At 48.6% G+C, this 21218-nt stretch overlaps 1 protein-coding gene across 6 annotated transcripts in view; it reads left to right on the forward strand.

Annotated features, from left to right (window-relative positions):
* The window catches only part of LOC135909416 (long-chain-fatty-acid--CoA ligase 5), a 181439-nt gene that overhangs the window by 57321 nt on the left and 102900 nt on the right, over positions 1-21218 (forward strand). The window contains exon 1 of one of the 6 annotated variants that reach the window (XM_065441358.2): positions 1290-1520. The exons of the other annotated variants lie outside the window; for them this stretch is intronic. Coding sequence (XP_065297430.1) covers positions 1487-1520 — 34 coding nt within the window. The 5' untranslated portion in view covers positions 1290-1486. Of the gene's footprint in view, positions 1-1289; positions 1521-21218 lie in introns of those variants that run through there. 6 annotated transcript variants of the gene reach the window in all.

Genomic DNA, 21218 nt, shown 5'->3' on the forward strand with positions numbered 1-21218 from the left:
ACATTGGTAACGTGTACCACTATCATGCTTTGATGCGCTGCGTCACCTCCTTCGGGCGATGATTTACATTAATAGTGGACTCATTAGCTCACTACAACAGCAGCTAACGAGAATCTACAGATTGCTTCCACACATCTCTTCAATCTTCCCCTCACTCTGCAGGTTTTACCTTTGTTAGAATACTGAGTACGATACTGCGGGCCGACAGCGGGCACTTCTCACTCCGCCTCCGACTTCATGCTCTGTGTGTCTGCAGTATGCCAGCTGTACATTGAAATTGCGCGTTGACGATGCAGTGTGTCAGCTGACCCATTAAAATTCAATATTTGATGTGCACTGGCTTCGCGTGTATGCTGTACTATCCTGCCATTCGTAGAATTAATCGACCAACCTTGAAACTGCGTGAGAAACACAGTGGTGGGTAGAGTGTAAATATGTACGTCCTCTAGTGGCAGTGATGTAAAGTTCGTAACGTTATTTTCAAACTTTTCTCTGTGTTCAGATGTTTGCGCACGCAGTAACAGAAATACATGCAATTATATCAAATATGTCTGGTATTACAAGTTCAGTTTTCTTTTCTTCTCCTACGATTTAATTTCAACGCGCGACAATTGTGTTTGTCAAATTGTGTGGGTGACAGTCACATTTTCATGCTGCCAACATATCAAGTTGGATTCTTCTGCAGGAAAAAAAATTGAGCATGAGGGTAGCTGGAAATGATCGCGTCATTTTACAATAATTCTTACACCTAATTGAACGGGTGGCACGTTTTCGGTGCAAATGAAAGCGAGGTGTAGAAAATAGATTAAGAACAAGGCTTTCTTGTTTTGGTTTAGTGATAGGAAGCAATAGTGACATCACAATATGACTAACGCGAGCATGTTTTACAATTCGCTCACTATATGCAACGCGATTGACTGAAATCATACAGCTACCTACAGGCCGTCGGCATGCCGATGGTGTTACATGTCAATTATGTGCTGAAGCCTGACAGCGATTCTTCGCAGGTTGCGTATGTTGTGTAAGCTCACCGCCATACTGCTATGCAAACGAAGGTGCACCAAGCGCGCTCCAAATTTGCAGCTGTGCCTGTTGTTACTACTTCACTCACTGTCGCATTGCAAATGCCGACGATATGCTTGGTTCTCGAACGCTGTTGCCACCTGGTGTTGTTCGCCTGAACGGCAGGAGTGGTCAATCAAATTTTGTTGCATAGGTGGCGCTAGGCGTGTATTTAGCGGCGTACGCATCTGGCGTGCTCCTAGCGTCCGGTCCGTAGTGTGTGTGTGTGTGTGTTTGACGGTGGTGCTTGTTGTGTGTAACGGTGTGGTTTGTGTGCGCGGTGCTGTTATCGTCCGTCCGTAGTTGTCACTTTCCGTTTGTTTTTGTCCTTTACGAACTGTCGTTCGCAAGACGAACATTTCTCGTGAAGCCTGTGATAGTAATTCGTGCTTCTGTGTGCTGAGGTCTACGCTTTGCTACCGGCATGGTCGTCCATTCAAACCCTTTGAAAAACCTTGGTGCGTATCACCTTTGTGTTCTCTCGCGCACATCTATCGATTCGCGCGCTTGTTTATCGGCGGCGTATGTGAGTCTTTGTTGGACAGGTCGTCTGCTTATAGGCCCTTCTTTTGCAGGAAATGGCTCGTTGCAGCAAATTGTTGCAGAAAATTTTTTTTTCTTTTGCTGTGGTGTTTTACACGAATGGATTCAGTGCAGTCTGCAGTATTTCGCCAAGTTCACGCGAAAACCTGTGCTCGTTGACGGTCGCGTGTCCGTGACAGAAGGGCTGTCAACCTTAGCACCGCTACAAGTCGTTACTCTTTTCAACAGTTATTTATCGGCGCCTCGCTTGCTGCTCGCGCTTGTGTCTGTGACGCGTGTTTTCGTGCTTGCCGTGCGAAGCGACCACGGCGACTACGCCGACGTGGAGGTCAACGACTCTCCATTGTGGCACCACCGCACCAAAACTTCTGCGTGCTTTCTTATTCTTTAAAGCCTGGGATACATGGAGCGAAAAACCGGCGTCCAGGCGGCGAAAAACGCCCGGCGTCGAACGCTCACCCCTCGGCGTCCAAAACTTTGACGCACGCCGGCTATCCGGACCGATCGGAAAAACCGACGCCCGGCGATCGACGCCGGCGGAAGTGGCGGGGGTGCCTCTCGTGTTCACCAGGCGTCGCGACGATCGATCTTCCACCGACTTCCGGTAGCCGCCGAACGTTTTTGTCTGTTTTTCCTTTTTAGCTGGTGCCTCCGTGGGACCGTCCGTCGCGCGGCCGCGCTGGAGCGACGGAATGTGGGCGTTTGCGCTTGTTTGGACGCGCACTTTTGGTCTCTCTGTGCGTGAGAAGGACACCATCGATCGTTACAGCCGAATATTGAATGTTTCAGAGCATTAAATGAAGAGTACAAATTTGTGTATACATATTTTTCGTCTAGAAACTTAAGTGACGTGCTCACGAAAGAGATAATTATATACGCGGTACAGTTTTCTTCCCAACCCTTTCAAAAATTGCAATTACTGTGAAATATCCTGCTTAAAACCTTTATTCTGCGTAAGTGTTGATTATTACTCGAAATGCAGGAAAATAAGTGACAGCAAAGGTAAACCTTGCCCATATTTACAACGTCAAATTGCAGTAAACTCGGCGGACTCCAATAAGTACACCATGGAAGTCTAAAAAAAAAAGAATTGGTGCCGATGTGCTCAATAACATTTCCTCGTTTTAAGAAGTTAACTTTCGTCGGGGTTGATGGGGTATTAAACTCTTTGAATTTACTGGTGACGCCAGCGTCACTATAACCGCCGCGTGGGTGCTATGAGCTAGCACTGGCTAATCTGAACAATATTTCGTCTTTTCGCAACTCTTGGTGGTGCTTGATCACACAGATTGCGCTCTTTTCTTTTCCAAGTAGTAGGTTTCCACTCATACTCTGGAACATCGGGGAAGATTGTTGATGGCACCGCATCGTTTTTCGACTGAGGCACATCGCCAGAAATGGCCGGTAGCAAGAACGAGAAAAGAAATTAAACGTACGAAAGCAAATTTTTAAAAAATGCGTACACTAAATAAAGTAACGTTTATAAATTGCTGACTTCCGCGTCACAGCTTGCACATGCTGTTGTCGGCGTACGTATAGAAAAGGCGACGCTAGCAAAGATAGCATACAAAGGGACAACTGAAACTGCAGCATGCTACGCTAAAAGCCTAATGAAATCCAGAAGGGTACATGGCAAGCTGTATGCCCTGAGGTGAGCGGCAGACGAAACTAATGAGAGACATATGGTGACGCACGGCACCGGGGAGCGTCCAAGGAGCGCACATGTGAAGATACCGAAGGATTCTGCTTCCACGTGAAATGCCGAAAGGCGTGAGAATAGTTTACAGAGAAAGTGGGTGTTCCAGACAAGCCAAGCGTTGGCACGAAGAGAAAGCGCCCACTCGGTATACGGTTGTCGCGGATACAAGAGGTGCGCGGAGGCTGCACAATATCCAAGTGCTCTAGGGACAGCACTGTAACCATGGCAAAGTCATCGAAAGCAGCGAGACTAGAATACAATGATAAGCTCATTACAGCAGTGCAAATGCGTGGCATAATTTGGGATTATGGTCGCCAGGACTACAAGGATCAGCGAAAGAAAGCTGTGGCATGGGCAGAGATCATCGCCGATATCGGAACCGATCCGGGAGGTAAGTTCACAATGTTGGTACTGATGAAAACAAATTTATATGCGCAAGTGATCACCCGATGATACCACCCTTTGTGCTTTCGGTACACGACCGCGTTGATTTATATATTCGTCGCGCCAACTTATTGTCGTTCTAATTGTAGCATAGTTATATAATTCTTGCGCCCTTGATGCCCATCAAACTCATTCCTCCTGCTTTCCTGTTGTTGTTTTCTTTTTCATTCCCCTTTATCTCAGTATATAGTTTTCAAAACCAGTGCGTGATCGATGTGTGCGTGCACACACAGAATGTTTTGGGCGCCAGGACGCGTGTTTGGGTGCAGCAGCTTCAGGCGATGCTTACACCACGCGTTTAGATTAGTAACTATTCTAATTTTTTTTTACCAAGTTATCACGCTCGGAACGAGAGCCGCCCATTTCACGCCAAATGTAGCACAAAACGCTAGTTCTTGGAGGAGGCTTTAAAACAGGAACTGACACTGAAGTAAACATCAATAACCACAATTTATTTTTACGCAAAGTAAACGTCGCTGTTGGAGATCCACAAAACCTTCTGCAACGCCTGCACTCCGCGGTGATCGCAGGTGCCCGCTCACTCAACGTAGCCAGACCCGCCAGACGGCGCAAAGCCAGCCCGCTAAAATGCTTGCAGCTAAATGAAATGTGTGGAAATCGTTCGTAAGCGCCTCTATGAAACTTTTTTTCGAAGTTTAGTCAGTAACAATAAATAATACAATAAATATTCTGCTTATTTTTTTTTGTTATCCAGAAGCACATTCGTAAAGTCTGTCAACAATGCGGCGGGCGCGCGGCGGCGTCCGCCCGTTTGTCGCTGCATGTAATGGTACGTCCACACTAGCGACAAAAACGCGCGCGACACAACGCGCGCGGCGAGCGGTGCTGTCGCGCGCGGCAAGATTCACGAAAAGCGGCAGCAACGCGCGGCAAACGCGCGAATGGGTGCGAGACCCATTTTTCGCGGCAGACGCGAAACGTCCACCAATCAGAAGCGAGCCGCTTTACGAGCCGCGCTGTTGTGGCGCCACCTGTCGCATAAGCAAAGAATCATAATCTATGGGCTCTGAGACTGAACAGTGACACGCGCGCCGTAAAATCTCAGAGGCCATTTCCAGTCAAGGGGGCTGTTTTTGTTAAGCCTTACCACACCGCCACTGAGGCGTCGACGAAGAATTCGCCTCGCAATGGAGGCATTTTTGGAAACCGTTCGCGGATATGCGTACCTCTATGATAAATCGAGCGTCGGACAAGGAGCTGCGCGCCAACCGCTGGCACATTATGGACAGCAGTTTGGCATGACAGGTGAGTAATTGGTGAAGGTGGGGAAGCAGAGTGTGCGCCTGGCCCTCAGTGTCCCTGTACCGCACTCAAAACTTTCTCGTCCGCTGTCTGGCACGTCGGCGTCGCACAAGTAAAGAACAAACAAGTATTATAGTGTTCACAGTCACCAGTAGCTCCTCGTCCTGTCCGACATGCCTGAGCGTGGCCGGCAGTGGCGCAAAAAAACACAGACACTTCCGATGAAAGACGCAATGGGCAGAACGGAGAGCGCGTTGTCGCAAGAAGTATCGAATGGAACGAGACAACGCGGGACTCCACGGGCCGCTGCCGCGTGCCGCAAAACGCGACTGTGGACTTGCCCGCACGCGTCTGCCGCGCGGGCGCTTTCCGCGTGCGGCGTGTCGCGCGCGTTTTTGTCGCTAGTGTGGGCGTACCATAAGCGAAGCCAGCGAACCGCCGGCGTCGTCCCGCCGCGTCTATTTCCGCCGCGCGATGTTCGCCGTGAAAGAACGCTCCATGTATCGCATCGCGAGATTTGCCTGCATGCCAGGGCGTTTCTTTCTTTGGACTCTTCAGAGCGGCCTGGCCGCGTTGCCCCTGAACCGGCCGGCATCGGCGCTGCACGCGTCGTGAACCTGGGTATGTGTAGTTCGGGGAGACAAAAAAAAAAAAAAAAGAATGGCAATAGTGAAGGAAAGGGCTTGCAATGGGGTGCCCGCGGCTTCGACAGGCTGATCATACCGCTAGATTCTGTCGGATGCACATATATAACTCGCCGCTGCTCTTGTACGCAGCCAAACTTGCTCAGTTCAGATCGCCATGAGCAGAAAGCTTTTTGGGTGAAGGGTTATTGGGAAGTGGGTCAGGTGAGCCATGGTCATGACCGCGCGTATGTTTAGGTAGTTGTCGCCGTTGTATAAGGAAAGAAATGGCTGGCTGCTCGGAAAAATTAGGGGTTTCTTGCTCTTTGTCTATGAACTTGCACACGTACGTAACGCTCTCACCTCGTTGCCCATGAACCTTAGCTGCGCGTGCCAGCTCATGCAGTTTAGCGATCAATGGTTTGTGTGATTGTTGAGGGCTCAATTGTGGTTTGTTCGGTCACATTCTGCAAGGCGGCATGTTTATGGGGCTTCGGTAGAAATAACACCTCCACTGGAGCGTTTCCACCCGTGAATATGCATTTTCCCCGCGTATGTCGCGATTTCTGTATAATAAATAGTGGTGTAACTGTCCTGCTGTCCCCGCATATCTAAGGAAGCAAAGAAATTGTTTGCTGATGCGCCGGAAAATTACTCGTTGAACAGCGTTGTGTCAACTTCGACATTTTTATTGACATTTAGTATCAAAATAAGGTGCAAAATAACAGTAGGGGAGATAAAATTGCTCTTCGAAGGAACTTTCGTTAATTACTGAGCAGTGACAAAAGGTCTCCGGGTGTTCTCATCGCAAGAAAGTGCTGCGTGCGTCGACAAGTGGTACATGACGTTAGTTAAACTGTAGGTCTTCTGTGGTTAAAACGCGTTTGCACGGGTTTTACCTACGCCTGTGGGGCTGCTCCGCAACAACGCAATAAAACATGACTAGCGTGACATTTACCATAGCGAATATGGCACGTCACCCAAATTAGTGTGACTATTGCGTATTGGAGCAGAGAGGCTTTTTGATTTCACTTAGCATGACGTCGTTTGCTTCTCCGTGCTGTTTGTGACCTTTCACCAGTGTAATGCTACAGGCGTTAGCGGCGGTCTGCACTTTGAACGGATCGACGTGGAAGATCAATCTTACTGAATTCATGAATAAATTTTTTTTGAGTTTGTGTTTATTTCTATTTTGTTTTGTTTTTACTCAGTGGTTCCACTGTTAAATTAGCGCGTTTTTTTTTGCGAACGTTTTATTATAATTAATACAGGGCGAAATAGCACTTTGATAATGCCTACTTATCGCGTTTAAAGTTTGCATTTGAAAATTAATTCGCGATACTTCTTGTCCACGTATATGATGAAATAGAACTTAGCGGGTGTAGTGCTTGGGAAAGACACTGACGAGTTCGACAGCAAACCTGAGTATCCGGCCACACAAATTGGATATATTTGAGCCCGTGTGTAACGGATTCTTGTTCCTTCGTGGTTATGGTTCAGGGTTTATCGTAAAACAACAATATATAAGGCACACTTAGCGACTCCATTGGCTCTGAACTCAGTTACTGCGACAACAGTTATACTGCTACGACAGTAGTTTAAGTAAACATTTTTTAAAGTACTGCGAAACACTTGCGACTTCTCCAACCCCCAATTTTGCGCGAAAGTTCTGCAATCTTGTGCAAACTGCTAAAACTTGGCGACGATTAAGTATGATGACGAGGACATGACGACGGCGATCTGACTACGACATGTAGGCGACAATAGCAACATGGTGCCAACATGACGACGACACAACGAAGGTTGCGTGTAGGACTCTCCCACCCCCGCACCCGAGACTGAGTCGAGCGGAGGCGGTAGTACTGAGACAGCTCCAGACCGGATCGCTACCGAGCCCGAGACATATCCAACAGATATGTGCAGAGTCTGCCGGAGGGAGACCGCTGACTACACGCACATCTTGTGGGACTGCGTTGAATATCCAGAGGAAGCAAAATCAAGAACGCTCCCACCGCGTCTAGAGGCAGCCGCGAAGAGCTACGACCGAGACGATCAGCTCTGGGCCGTCCAGCAGGTCCTCGAGGCGCTCGAAAGGCACGGACGCAGCGAGCCGGCAACGGCGAGCGGAGACCCGCGCCGAGTAACGGTGACTTCAAGGATGACGTAGGCCCTCGTCGGGGCGCGCGAGCAGCCAACTGCAGGCATAAATAAAGTTGGCTCCAATCCAATGCCAGTCCTGTACCAATTAAACAATGCAGGGATCACGAGACAATGATCAGTGTCGCTGCGTAACGGACGGACGGACGGGCAGCAAGCAACACCTGTTCGGAACTTTACCCGCCGCTGTGATGGCTTCCTGCTGCTAAGCACGAGGTTGCGAGTTCAATTCCCGACTGCACTGGCTGCATTTCGATGGGCTATATCCAAATAAAATAAATAAAAAAACGCTGGTTCAGTAGGCCTTAAAGAACCTCCAGGCGTTCAAAATTAACCCGGAGCCCTCCGCTACGACATAGTCCACGGGACGGTAAACCCTACAAACTGTTTGGAACATTTAAATTGGTGTAGCAGTTAAAAAAAAAAAAAATTGTCTTGCGACCTCGGTCCTGCGAAAGTGGATGTCCAGCGAAGCTGTTGAAAACCACCTCCACAACTGCTGAGTGGGGTATGCAATACTTCATTGCTTCAGCGTAATGGTAGCAATGGTAATTTAATATAGTGGTAATTTTGACGGCACGCCGCCGCTGGTCATATTGCCGTTTCTTTTACAGCGAAAGCTGTAAATGACTAACCTCCGTAGTTTTTTCGGCGTCCGGCAAGAGAAACGGACTTTGGTGAACTTGGTGAATGGTATGGTGGACTTTGGTGAATGAACGGTTTCATTGTTTGCTTTGTGTGTGATCATGTACGGGTGCAGTGCGGCGGCGCAGATGTCAAAATGCGGTACAGATTAGAACGCTCGCCGTGAACAGTAGCGTGACGTCAAGGTTATCGTAGTATATAAGCAGGAGAGATGTTGGCGCTTAAAACAGCTGCGTTATCGATGGGGCGGACACGTATAGGTCGTACAACCGAAGAACAACATGCGTACAAGGACCGCCGGAGGGAACAGCAACGAGAATGTAAACGGCGCCGGCGCGAAACGACCACCGACGAAGAACGTTCCCGCGATGCTGAACGAAAACGACAATCGCGAGCCCGGGCAACTATTCCACTCTGTGAAGATGGAATGGCAGCGAAAGCACTTTGCTTTTCGTTTGGGAGCTTTGATTGTCGTCAGCTTTCGCTGCCATTCCATCTTCACAGTGACATGGTTGTCATTTTTTGTATGTGCACTGTACGAAATGAGGAATGCTTTATTTCAAATCCATATGGCCATAACTGAACTACAGAAGCAGTTTGCTTCATCCTAATTGCTTAATTAGCTTCGGCTCACTCGCTAAAGTCCACCACCACAGTAGATGCACGAACTCGGCGACTGTGATAGGCTCCACCTCGGCTGAACGCGATCGGCATCGGCTCAAATTGTGGTGCGGATGGAGAGGGCTGAAGTTCGTGCAGTCAACAATGTATAACCACTTGCCACCCATCTGTTGCCCGTCCACAGAAACTGCAACTTCTTACGCCAAGCACTAGCTCACGATCGTCGACTCCTCCATGCTCTCGCCGCTGTCGTCTGCATGATTCTGGCATTCAATCTCTGCGTGGGATACTCCTGACGTCATACGTGCACATTGTTGCCTGGTAGTGGTGGTGAACTTTTTATTTCGCCCAAAAAGAGGGGACCAGTCCAAGGACCATGCTTCCATGTTTCTGCTCAGGCGGGTGGCGAATAGAGGAAAAATGGGGAGTATGCTCCTCTGAACGGTGATTTCATCTACATGTGTACCCTACGTGCTCGTCAACGCCTCGGTGCGTTGCAGTTGACCGCTTTCGGCGCTTTGCATTTAAGACATATAAGATCCTTTATTTATTCATAATTTTATGCAGGAGCTTTGTCATTCTGTATTCTTTGTCAGGTTCGAGCGTGACTAGGCCCGTAGATACCGCTAAAGTCCCCTATATATACCGCAAGTCCGAGACGCCACCGTGCCGAAGTACAGACTCTGCCTCGATGCAGGAAGAGAGGGGGTATCGAGGCACCCCAGTACAGGCCTCAGCCCACGGGAGAGCGTTTGAAAGGGCTTCTGAAGCGTGTCCTGCTGAACAGTGACACGGGAAAGGAAAGGGCACGGGGGCCAAAGAATTGGCGTGGATTCCCGTCTTTGTTGTAACCCCCCCCCCTCCCTACCTTCCCGACCCTCTGGAATAGATGCGCTACGTTACTGGCGGTGTTGAACAGCTGGCGAGAATGTGGGTAGCTCGAGAGTATTGCGTTCTGGCTGCTGAGGGGATATGCTCCTCGTGGATCGCTCTGGGCTGCGGCGAAAAGCCAGCCAGCCTACAGTGACGGCTCCCGCGGGAAAATTGTTGGGTTCTGTGCATTTACGAGCGCCGCTTAAGATGCGTGTGTGTCCACGACGACATACGTATAGCAAGAAAAGGCCAGTGAGAAACATCGTCCGCTTCGAAGGCGAACATTTGCTTTTACTGGAAGGGTGAAGCCCTATAGGAACGGGTTCTGAGCGTCCCCCGAGTTCCTCATGCTTCTTCTGCCCCATTGCAGTATTTGTCCCATGTATGACGCGGACGCTCCTGTGGATCGTCTACAGCTACATACACCACGAAGTTGGTTCCCCATTGGTCTATAGCTTCCGATGCTTGAAACAGAAGAAAAAAATTACTCACACAATCTCCCGTGGGAGTTATCTAAATGATGCGCAATCATTTGCAACGAATCACCTGCTGTTTCGTCGCCGTATGCAACTGTTTCGTATAATTGCAAGAAACACCGCGAAATAATCCTGAAACGGTGAAGCGTGGTTGCAACACCGAGATGTTAACTGAGACCAGCATGAGACGACGAAGTAGAGGCGAGTAGTAGCACTGTTCACTCATGTTATATGATGGTGCGTTTGGATGATGCTGCTGCTTCGTGGAAGATGAACATTGGCCGATGCGTGCTGTAGTACGTGATGTAATTGAACAGTGTCACGTTTGGTTGACCCCTTACGTAGACATGGTCGATGACGCTGCTGCCTCCTCTCAGTGCGAACCATTATCAGCCGTGATCAACCGCACTCTGGCGGCAGCTACCTTTCTCGCGGCGGCACGCGGCTTGTCTCTAAAGCTTTCTGCGATGGGGAGACAGTGCGCTGAGTGCTGGTAGCTTCGTGTGCGAGTGGCAGCACGAAGGTCAATTCGCTTGCTGCTGTGGGCCCTTTCTTCTAAGCGGTCTCGTCTTACGTGATGGATGGACGGACGGGTTACCTCGTTTTGTAGGCATAGAAATGCTTACGCATTTAAAATAAAATCAGAAGCCTACTAAAGCGGTGTTATCAAAGTGGTTGACGTTTCTGCGGAGACGTCAACTCTTTTGACAGCACCACTTAGGTAGGCGTTTTGTTTTTACGTTTTGTAATATGAATTAGGTACAGACGAGATTTCGTACAATTGATATTTTTTAACGTTCTCAGTCTCCCATAGTAGTACATGCCCTTTCGGTCGGCCGCTGTGCTTTATTCAGACGAAAGCACAAACAAGACAACAATTAAGACAAAAAATACTGCACAAGCACAGAATGACAGCGACACTAGTGCCTATTTGCTCGCTCTTGTGCGGGTGATTTTTCGCGCATTGTTATCCGAAACTCTGGCCACCAATACGGATTGGTGAGCGGGTTCCTCGGTGCCTTTCCGAACATTAATGCTCCGACGTGTCGTACCTGTTTCGCGTTATAGACATTTCAGTAATATTCCGAGGCATTCAGGCCCCGCGGGTGTGTCGTTAGCGCGCATTGACGATATCTGAGCCCTCAGGCATACAGATACGAGGGCGAATCAGTCTTTGTCCCAATTTTTTTTAGCCAGATTACGGCTGTAAATGCGAAGTCAACATATCCATTCCCAGCGGTGGACCTTTCTTTGACCGGCATGGCCTTATCTGCCGGTAGCTCTGCGGCATGGCGGTGCTGTCAATTGAAGATGGCGGTTGTGCTTCACACGTCCACGACGTACGAGCAATGAAGTGTGGTAGTCAGAACCGCCGACAAGCTCCGGTCATTCCACTGGGAGAGTCGGGACCACCCTTACTCTGGGCGATCGCCCCTAGTGATTTCTACGTTTTCGCTCCGCTGAAGAAGTTCCTGGCAGGGCAGCGATTCACGTGCAACGATGGAGAGAGAGAGAGAGAGAGAGAGAGAGAGAGAGAGAGTTAATAAACTTTTATTTGGCAAGCAAGTAGGAAATTTTCCTCGATGAGTGGGGCCCGCAGTCCAGGGCTCCATTGCCATGCGCGACTTCGCGAGCCCGCTGGATCAGCCATTGCTGTTCCTGCCGGCTTGTGCTGAGCAGCACGGACTCCCAAGAGGAAAGGGTAGGGTTGTGTATAGGAGGAACACCCGAAGGGTTAGGGTATTCCCATGTGGAGTGGTACACTGTGGGTTTGCCCCCCCCACCCCCCCCCCCACCCCCACAGTAGGGACATATAGGAATGCTATAGGGTGGAATGAAACAAATGTAGCATGTGGAGACAAGGAAATGAATTGGTCTGCCGTTGCCGCCAGGCCGCGGCATCTGCCCTCTTAAGCGAAGCCAAGATAGCAGTCTGACGGTGGTTCCACCGTCAGCCGGGCGAACTCTACCACAGGGGCATCTCAAATTTAGTGCTGCGATGGGACAGAGTAACTTGGGACAGAGTGCTTAGTAACTCAGGGGACCAATTGCAATGCATGCTCACTGACCTGGAGAGGCAAAGCAGAAGAGTGGGTTTAAAGATTAATCTGCAGAAAACTAAAGTAATGTTTAACAGTCTCGGAAGAGAACAGCAATTTACAATAGGCAGCGAGACACTGGAAGTAGTAAGGGAATACATCTACTTAGGGCAGCTAGTGACGGCAGATCCGGATCATGAGACAGAAATATTCAGAAGAATAAGAATGGGCTGGGGTGCGTTTGGCAGGCATTCTCAGATCATGAACAGCAGGTTGCCATTATCCCTCAAGAGGAAAGTGTATAATAGCTGCGTCTTACCAGTACTCACCTACGGGGCAGAAACCTGGAGGCTTACGAAAAGGGTTCTACTCAAATTGAGGACGGCGCAACGAGCTATGGAAAGAAGAATGATAGGTGTAACGTTAAGGGATAAGAAAAGAGCAGATTGGGTGAGGGAACAAACGCGCGTTAATGACTTCTTAGTTGAAATCAAGAAAAAGAAATGGGCAGGGCATATAATGAGGAGGGAGGATAACCGATGGTCATTAAGGGTTACGGACTGGATCCCAAGGGAAGGGAAGCGTAGCAGGGGGCGGCAGAAAGTTAGGTGGGCGGATGAGATTAAGAAGTTTGCAGGGATGGCATGGCCACAATTAGTACATGACCGGTGTTGTTGGAGAAGTATGGGAGAGGCCTTTGCCCTGCAGTGGGCGTAACCAGGCTGATGATGATGATGATGATGGGACAGATGGGGTTTGAACCTGTGTGGGAACTATGTGGAAGAATAGTGTAAGATACGTAGAATAGTACGTGTATTTGTAATTGCCTGTTTGTAGCTTATTTTGGCTAATAAAAAATAGGAGCATGGACTTCCTGATTCGCCCGCGTACAATACCCTACTACGTTACGCCCCTGTTGTAAAACTACCATGTTTTCTACCATGCCTCTAAGAAGGTGGGAGGTGCGGTCTTGAAACCTTACAGCGCTAAGAGCGCTTTCTGGTGGTACGGCTTCTGCTGAGACGACTGCGCAGTGTGTTTTTAGCTATCAGTGCGGTGGTAGGAGCGACACCGGGGGAACTGTAATCCTAGAAGTCTTGCGGAAGCTCAAGAGGAGATATCGGAGGGGTCATTGGTCAAATGTAAACACAGCATGAAAGCGGCGGCCTCAATGATAACCACCCCCCTCCCCCGGCTGCTCTAAAGAAAAAAAAATCACTCTTATAAACTTCCGTGTGTGTGTTTTTTTTTTTTCGTTATTTGAAGGGGTGAATGACAGTAACAGCTCGCTTGTCGATAAGTCCTTTTACTTCGGTATAAGTTGCTTTATTCGAAGAAAATACTGTTATTAAACTGAAGTGCAGAACTCAAAATTCTGGGAAAGAACAGTGTAATGGACGGTTCAAGGATTCTTTTGGACAGGTCTCAGTATTGTCTCCGATTCCATAATGGAAGTGTCTTCATTGATGTGTCACTGAGCCTACAGCTGTTCTGGAGTACTGCAGGGCGCCGGTTCTAGCGTCTCTGCTATTTTCGCTTTAGTTAACTAACATTGTACCTGACACTGATTCAACTGTATGCTTGTGTGTCGAGGATTGCATAATATGCAAATTTATTAATAGCCTGGAAAACCAACCAGCGCCACGCAACACACGAAAAGTGCCAGGAATGGGAGATTCTGGTCAATCAAAAAAGGAATTTCCACAGCTATAACTACAAAAAAACAAAGCATATGCGCACGCACGCGCGCACAAAACACACACGCTACCAATACGAACTCAACAGCTTCACGTCACGCAGGCTTAGGAATATCTCGTGGTGTTATTCGTGTCTTCATATTTAAGATTGGTCAGACACGTATATCATACACTAGTGCAAAATCACATCCAGTTATTTTACTCGTTAAAACTATTATTAAAATTCGCATCCCCGGACGCTAAGTCGCTAGCGTGTACACTTCTGTCATTCGGCCAGTACTGAGGCGTGGTGTAATGCGCTGGTGTCCATTCACTAAGTCAAGCAGAGCGATGTTGGAAAATGCACAATGAAAGACAATTAGATTTGGATACAACAAATAGGACTGTTAAACTTCTTCTGAACTATTCGATAGGGCAATAACAACTTGCCCAAGTTACGTAATTACCCAAACGTGCACAATTTTTACACCTGAAAATGTTTTGCATATTTTGTGTAACCACCTAAAAATTGAACCTGAAAAATATCTATCGATCGCTTACACAGTCTATATTAACGAGAAATAAGCACAATGAACATTTAACCGAGTATTAGCTTCCACACTAACACATTTCGCGATTATTTCTTTCCGTGCATCGTCCGAGATTGTAATATACAGATACAGTGTCCCAACTATCATGCACCGAGAATAAGAATATATATATATATATATATATATATATATATATATATATATATATATATATATATATATATATATATATATAATATGCAAATGCCACGTAGATGGACAGAACCAAGGTAATGTTGTTTGCCGTCGCTTGGCGATATTCAGAAATTTTTTTGCACTCAGCTTAATTACATACGTGGTCTAAATAATTAATCAGCTTCTCAAATATTAGATGAAAAGTGTCAAAGAGAAAATTGTAGAGCAATATGAAAAACTCCCGATACAGCTTGCTGTTGCTCAATACGTGCTACATAAGTGTTCTTCTTTTTTTTTTTTTTCTGAACGTGTAAGTAGCCCGCAAATACACGCAATATTGCCGCGTGACTGGCCGCTCGAGGCACTTTGCATCTATTCGTGGGCTTCTTTCAATAGGTTCTATAGGCTCCGCAGAAAGCATGATTGAAGTGCCGTTGAGTTAAAAAAAAAAAGAAAGAAACTAGTATGAAATGCAAAAGAGGTGCCGTTTACACTTGCGCGCTGAATGATAACGAGTCCAAACTGAGATGCATGATTCAATAGAGTAGTGTGTACTTAGCACGGGCCTCTCAAATAGCACTCGTAATCGAGGAGGCCTACTTGACGATGCTGTTTTGGAGTGCTTGCACTACAGAAAGATAGGATATCAGCATCCTCTTGTGGCTCCTTCTGAGCACTCTCTCTCTCGTCAATCCGGCGCGTGGAACCTGTTGTGAATGCCATAGATTTGCCGCTCGTCGCTATTATAGAAAGAGGTCCGGCTGTAAAGTACGCTAGCTATCTCTACAATCTATAGGCCGGCATCGTAAGTTTCCAAGAAAATTCGTTACCACGATGACTCACTCGCGGAAGGCGTCGACATATGTGAACGCGCTAATCTCCTAAAGAGTCTGTTCCGCAGTGACTGACAACACAGTGACCAAGCAGGGACGTTCTAACTTCGCAGACGCTCGCCCTCCGTTTCATGAAACTTGTATACTTTAAAAAACGGCTTTCGTTCGGAAAGCCTTCGGGGACTGCGGCGTAAATCTGCTTGGGACGCCGACGCACATTCGTGGCGCAAGTTTGGTATGGATATCTCGCAAGCGGCGCTATAGGCTCGGAATGACCAATATCTATTGAGCGCCGACTTCACTTCCGCAATTCAATCTTGAGAGTTAGATCGAGTTGTTAATTAGGACCCGCCGCGGTGCCTCGCGGGGCTAAGGTGTTCGGTTGCCGTGCACGAGCAATTGTACACTGATTTTTTTATGTCAGTTTCGAGTAATCAACGTTATACAAGCGGAATCGTTCGTTCACATGTAATTGAAAATGTGTACCGTTTTTCTAATAAGCAACAGTTCAAGGTATTTTGCCGCCCCAGGCATAGTCAAATTATTGCGCCCTCTCCACGATGGCACCACGTTTTGGTGTATCATAATGAAAAAAAAAATAATAACGTCACTTCAAAGCATTAGCGATTATCACGGAAACAAAGTTAGCGCATAGTTTTCCGTGAATGAAAGGTTTCCTGGAATCAATATTTTTTTGTGAACGCTCAACTTTGTATCAAAATAGAGAGAATAAGAATGCGAAATGGAGCTGGGTGTCTGGCGTGCAGCAGATGAAGCGGGGTGAGTGGTGCGCTGGCGCCTTTCTCAATGTGCCGCTTTGTTTGTTGGCGGCCACCTGTTTCGCCTGCAGCACGAAACGGTAATGACACACCCGTCCCATAAACCTGAGCCTCGGTGTGCACTATTGGGCATTTTGACAAAGTCTCAATATAAGAACGAAGTCGCACCACGCCTCGCGCTGCTTTAAGATTGTGATTACGTGAAGGTTTAAAGCAAACGCGGCACTATTAGTACTATTTCTTTCATAACGACCTCCTGACCCTGCAACAGTGCGTGGATCTAAATTAATGCCGGAATGCGCGGGCTTCGAAAGCTGTGCTGACGAGGACAATTAGCGCGAAACAAAAGCACAACTCGCGCAAGAATAAAAGACAGACAAAACTTTCCTCGCCAGCAATGCAAGGTCAACTAGCCCAACTGATTCTTCCATTGAAAGCTGTGGCAGCAACAGATTTTTCAGCTATTGGAGCGTACGAGAAATGGTGCAATCTGCACTGATGTGTGTGTGTGTGTGTGTGTGTGTGTGTGTGTGTGTGTGTGTGTGTGTGTGTGTGTGTGTGTGTGTGTGTGTGTGTGTGTGTGTGTGTGTGTGTGTGTGTGTGTGTGTGTGTGTGTGTGTGTGTGTGTGTTCTAGGTTGATGCGAGAGTGCTGTGCCGTGTTGTAGGGAAACGCCGTATATCACCGGATCAATGCGCTGTGAAAGGTCCTTAGCCGGCACCCTTCCCCATTTTCGGTTTTTATTTGAGCGAAGGGTCTTTTCGCGTCGTTTGCCGATTTGTGTCGCAGGTAGCAGCACCTTTTATCAGGAACACTGAACACGCGGTAGGCTGTTCACAAGTGTGTTGCCAATCAAGTGTCGGCGACGCCGGCACGTTGTGTAATAGAAGCATGTGCAAGCTGCTCTGTGTTTTCTTTTTGTTCCTCCCGGCATGTAATCGTAACATGTACGCCTTGGGCATACTTGCAATAGAAAGGTATGTCTGTTGTTTTCAATAACGGTTTGTAGTTCGGTATTTTAAGCGTCTCACTGTGACACTGTATATAATCAAACGACCCGTCGCATGAGCGGCTTTTGCGATGATTCCAACGCTGTTTTCGTTTCCAGCCCTCATCACTGCAGGTACCTTGCCCTTCGTCACAGTTATAACGATGCTTCGAATAGACAGTTGCAGGAGGCGTAAGCACCCTTTGCCACGTTACATTGCAGAAAACTGCTGTGGGCGTTCAGGACGGAAGCGCACCAATCGCTTACTGAGTTTTCCTATGTTTGTTTATCGGCGCCGTGTATCCGTTCTTCGTTGCGTGTGCGGCTAAGGCGTCTCCTTGGTGTTTGTGCCCACGTGCAAGCTGTATGCATGAAGCGTGCGGCATGCAGCATGTGTGCGCATGGCCACTGACTGAGAATCAAGGATGACGCTTTCTTGAACTTGTAATTACAACTTCTTTAAAAAACATTCTGGCTGCGTATAGCACTCAGTAAAAGTTTATTTGCAAACGGTCCGGAGCGGCATATCACTGCGAATATTATCGCTGAGCAGATCAGTTGAGCATCTAGGTTGCTTCAGTGACACGCACGTGGTTTCGAGTATGTCAACGGCACCAGTGGTTCGTCGAAGTGTCCATATGTTTGTTTATATTCAGTTTCACTTGAAGCGTCTAAGTGAGAGCACGGCCGAAGGAGTGCGTTGCACAATCGACGTATAGCGTTCTATCGATCCTAGTTTCCATTGATCTAGCGCTCTTGGAGTAAGCCTCTTTCACATGCTGCGACTGGAGCTACAAAAATCGGTCCAGTCGCACGCGTCGCAATGCGATTTTTAGTTGCGGAGAGTTAGCGTTGTTACACGTTCATTGCTCGCGAGAAACGTCGTATCGGAAGGTCCAGAATGACCTTCGGCCTCCTAGGTGTTCTTTACCGTGCACCGAAATCTCGACACGGCGTTTTGTGCATTCTTCCTTCAACCATAATACGGCTGCCGCTTCGAAGAATTGTACTCGTGGTAATACTCTCGGCAACAAATTCCCGAAGAACCGTATACAACCGCCGAGCGCGAGCGGCTATCACTGGGGGTGGTGTCGCGACTGGGGCCTCGCGTCGGCGCATGCAAATGTGGAAGATGCTAAAGTCCAACCTTCGCATAACGGGCGTGAGCTTCACATTTCCCATCAATCACCCGCGCGCGGTCTGGTTTTCGTCCTGGTCAGGGCTATCGTCGCGATTTTGACGCCGAGTTGACGGATGTGTGTTGGCACTTTCCCTGCGCATTTTTCCCACTACGACGTGCTGCAATCGTTCCTCCTCCTTGCTCGCTGTTTCATCAGCGGGTTGACAAGTGTTCGTGTGTGTAACTCTGGGCGCTGCCTTTGCTCGGCGCTTTTTCTCTTCCGAGTATGGACAAAACTACGTCTTCAGGTCGTGTGGTGCGACTTTTATCGCTCGGGCGACCCCGTGTTTGTGCCCGCTCCGTTTTTTTTTTTTTTTCGTGCCTTCCGCGCGGGATATGTTCACCACGCACATCCGCTGCGCATAAACGCGAGCCGGGGGAGTCTTATCGCCTCCACTTTTGAGTGGGCATCGCGGAAAGACGAGCCGCTCCTAGCCTCTTCCCTCTGGTCAGCGATCAGCTGCTGCGCACGCGCCTCCCCCCCCCCCCCCCTTTTCTGTTCCGACTACGGTGGTGTGGTTTCTATGCCTGTGTTGGCTTCCGTGTATATTTGTCTGACATTAGCCTATCGCGGTGTCAAATGGAGGCTCTCGATAGCATATGATCGGTTAGGTCGAGAGTCGGGTCATATCAGAAATAATTAATGTCCTTCCTAAGAAGTCGTTCACAAAGTCGTCGGCCAGTTAAGGGCCAGTATTTAATTTGCTATTGCCACACTACACAAGATAAATGAGGCAGCAGTGTATGTATGTACATGGACCGCGATCATACCTCGTGACAACATTTGGTACTTTACTGCCGAGAAAACGGAAGTCTCTTCAAATTTCAAAACAACAGCTTCATATTATGCCCTCGGATTGCCTTGCACCCGCGCTGCTTCTACAGCGCGCTTGGTCGGATGGTGAGACATGTAGTAAACAGTCATTATTTAATCTTACGTTCGTGTGCACTTTCCCCATGCCGTTGCAATCATCTCTCAAATGGTGATTGTACACACGCGTCGCAGTGGAGCAGGGGTGTAAAACAGGCCACATTAGGAAATCGAGCGGTGCACAATGGTCATAGCTCCACACCGTTCGCACCGTGGCTATAGCTCGAAGGCGCCAGTTGAAAACCTAAAGTTTTGTTAAGCCTAACAGTTGTCTTGAGCTGAGGCAACTTCGCTGGCTGTTTGGGAAGCGCACGCAAAATCACAGCGCGGCGCTTTGACAACTTCGTAGTTTTCACTTCTTTTTTATTAGCAGCGAATGTGTGGGAGGTTAGGGCACCGAAAAGCGCCGGCCTTAAAAATCTACGCCGATAACGTTAAAGTAATCGCGGTGTCTAGTGGCCGAACGCGGGCAGGAAATGTTCCCGCTCCTTTGGGAACGCGGCATCCGCCCATGCTATATAGGCCGTACGTGTTAATTCGCCTCGCCGATAACCGTTTTCTCTCCTTCCGCGTAACTTTAACCGTCTAATAGTTCTGGCCGACGGTGCGCTCTTTCTCTTTTTCATCGGGGATCTCGGCACGGTAGGCGACCAGGTACCAAAAATAAAGCCTTCCTGCCCCCGTATAGACAAGTCTGCCTGCCCGCCGCATCCTATAGGTGCTGGCCCCGTTCTCCGACTGTAGCCGAGACCAGCGTCGCCGCAGCTGGCCGCACTTTGCAGGCATCGCGATGCTCCGCTTGATGACGGCGGCGTGCGACCCGTGCGCCGCTTCGCTCCCCTTGGACGGGCGCCAGTCATCCCGCCGCTGCAGGTCGAAACGGAGGGGGACCAGCGCCGTCGGGGACAGCGCCCGCGCGCTCTAAGGGCCCAGTTACGGAATGCGAACTTTGTTCCTGTCCTAACGACGGCGCGAGAGATGGAAAGCTCTAGCAAGCTTGGCAAGTTGTCGGAGCCTGTCGTCGACTTCGCTCTACATATATCCTGAAGGCAAAAAAAAAAAAACCCCGCATATCACGCAATTCATCGTGTCCATTGCGCGGCGCGATGATGCGACGGAGGCAGGATAGAGGAACGAGTTTACGAGTATCTGCGGAGGCGCCACAAGAAAGCGCGTTTACCACGCATTTCGCGCCTACTTATTCACATCTGTGCGTAACTTCTCGTTTATAGGTGTGATGACGAAACCTATGGATTCATCTTGTTCTTTTTTCTTTCTTTTGTTATCCTAGACGTAGTTATTTCTGTTGGCGTGCTTTCGTGTGCGCCTGATGTATTTGGTGCGCGTTGAGAGTTTTTTGAAAAAAGTTGCGATTCGAATTCGCCTTTCAAGCGTGAGTGTGAAACTAAGTTGCGAGTGGCTATTGCGCCTATTAGTCGGGCACACTATGCGTGGATTTGATGGCAAGCGTTTTACAAAGGGGCATAGGGGCGAAGCAAGTCTGTGTATCCGTGCCTTGGCGATGTTCTCAACTCTCCTTAGAGTAGCGCAGAGGGAGGAGGGGGAAGTATGGATGATCGATATCACGGTTCGCGGCGCGCTGTGTTCGCAATGCGCCCAACCAACGACCCGGTTTGTTCGAGGGCAGCGGGCGTCTGGTACATACATACTTTGTAGTGCAAAGTTTTACATTCGCGTTGTGCCAAGCCTCTCTAAACTTAA

Source organism: Dermacentor albipictus, chromosome 1, assembly GCF_038994185.2.
Source record: "Dermacentor albipictus isolate Rhodes 1998 colony chromosome 1, USDA_Dalb.pri_finalv2, whole genome shotgun sequence".
In the NCBI taxonomy this organism is placed as follows: Eukaryota; Metazoa; Arthropoda; class Arachnida; order Ixodida; family Ixodidae; genus Dermacentor; species Dermacentor albipictus.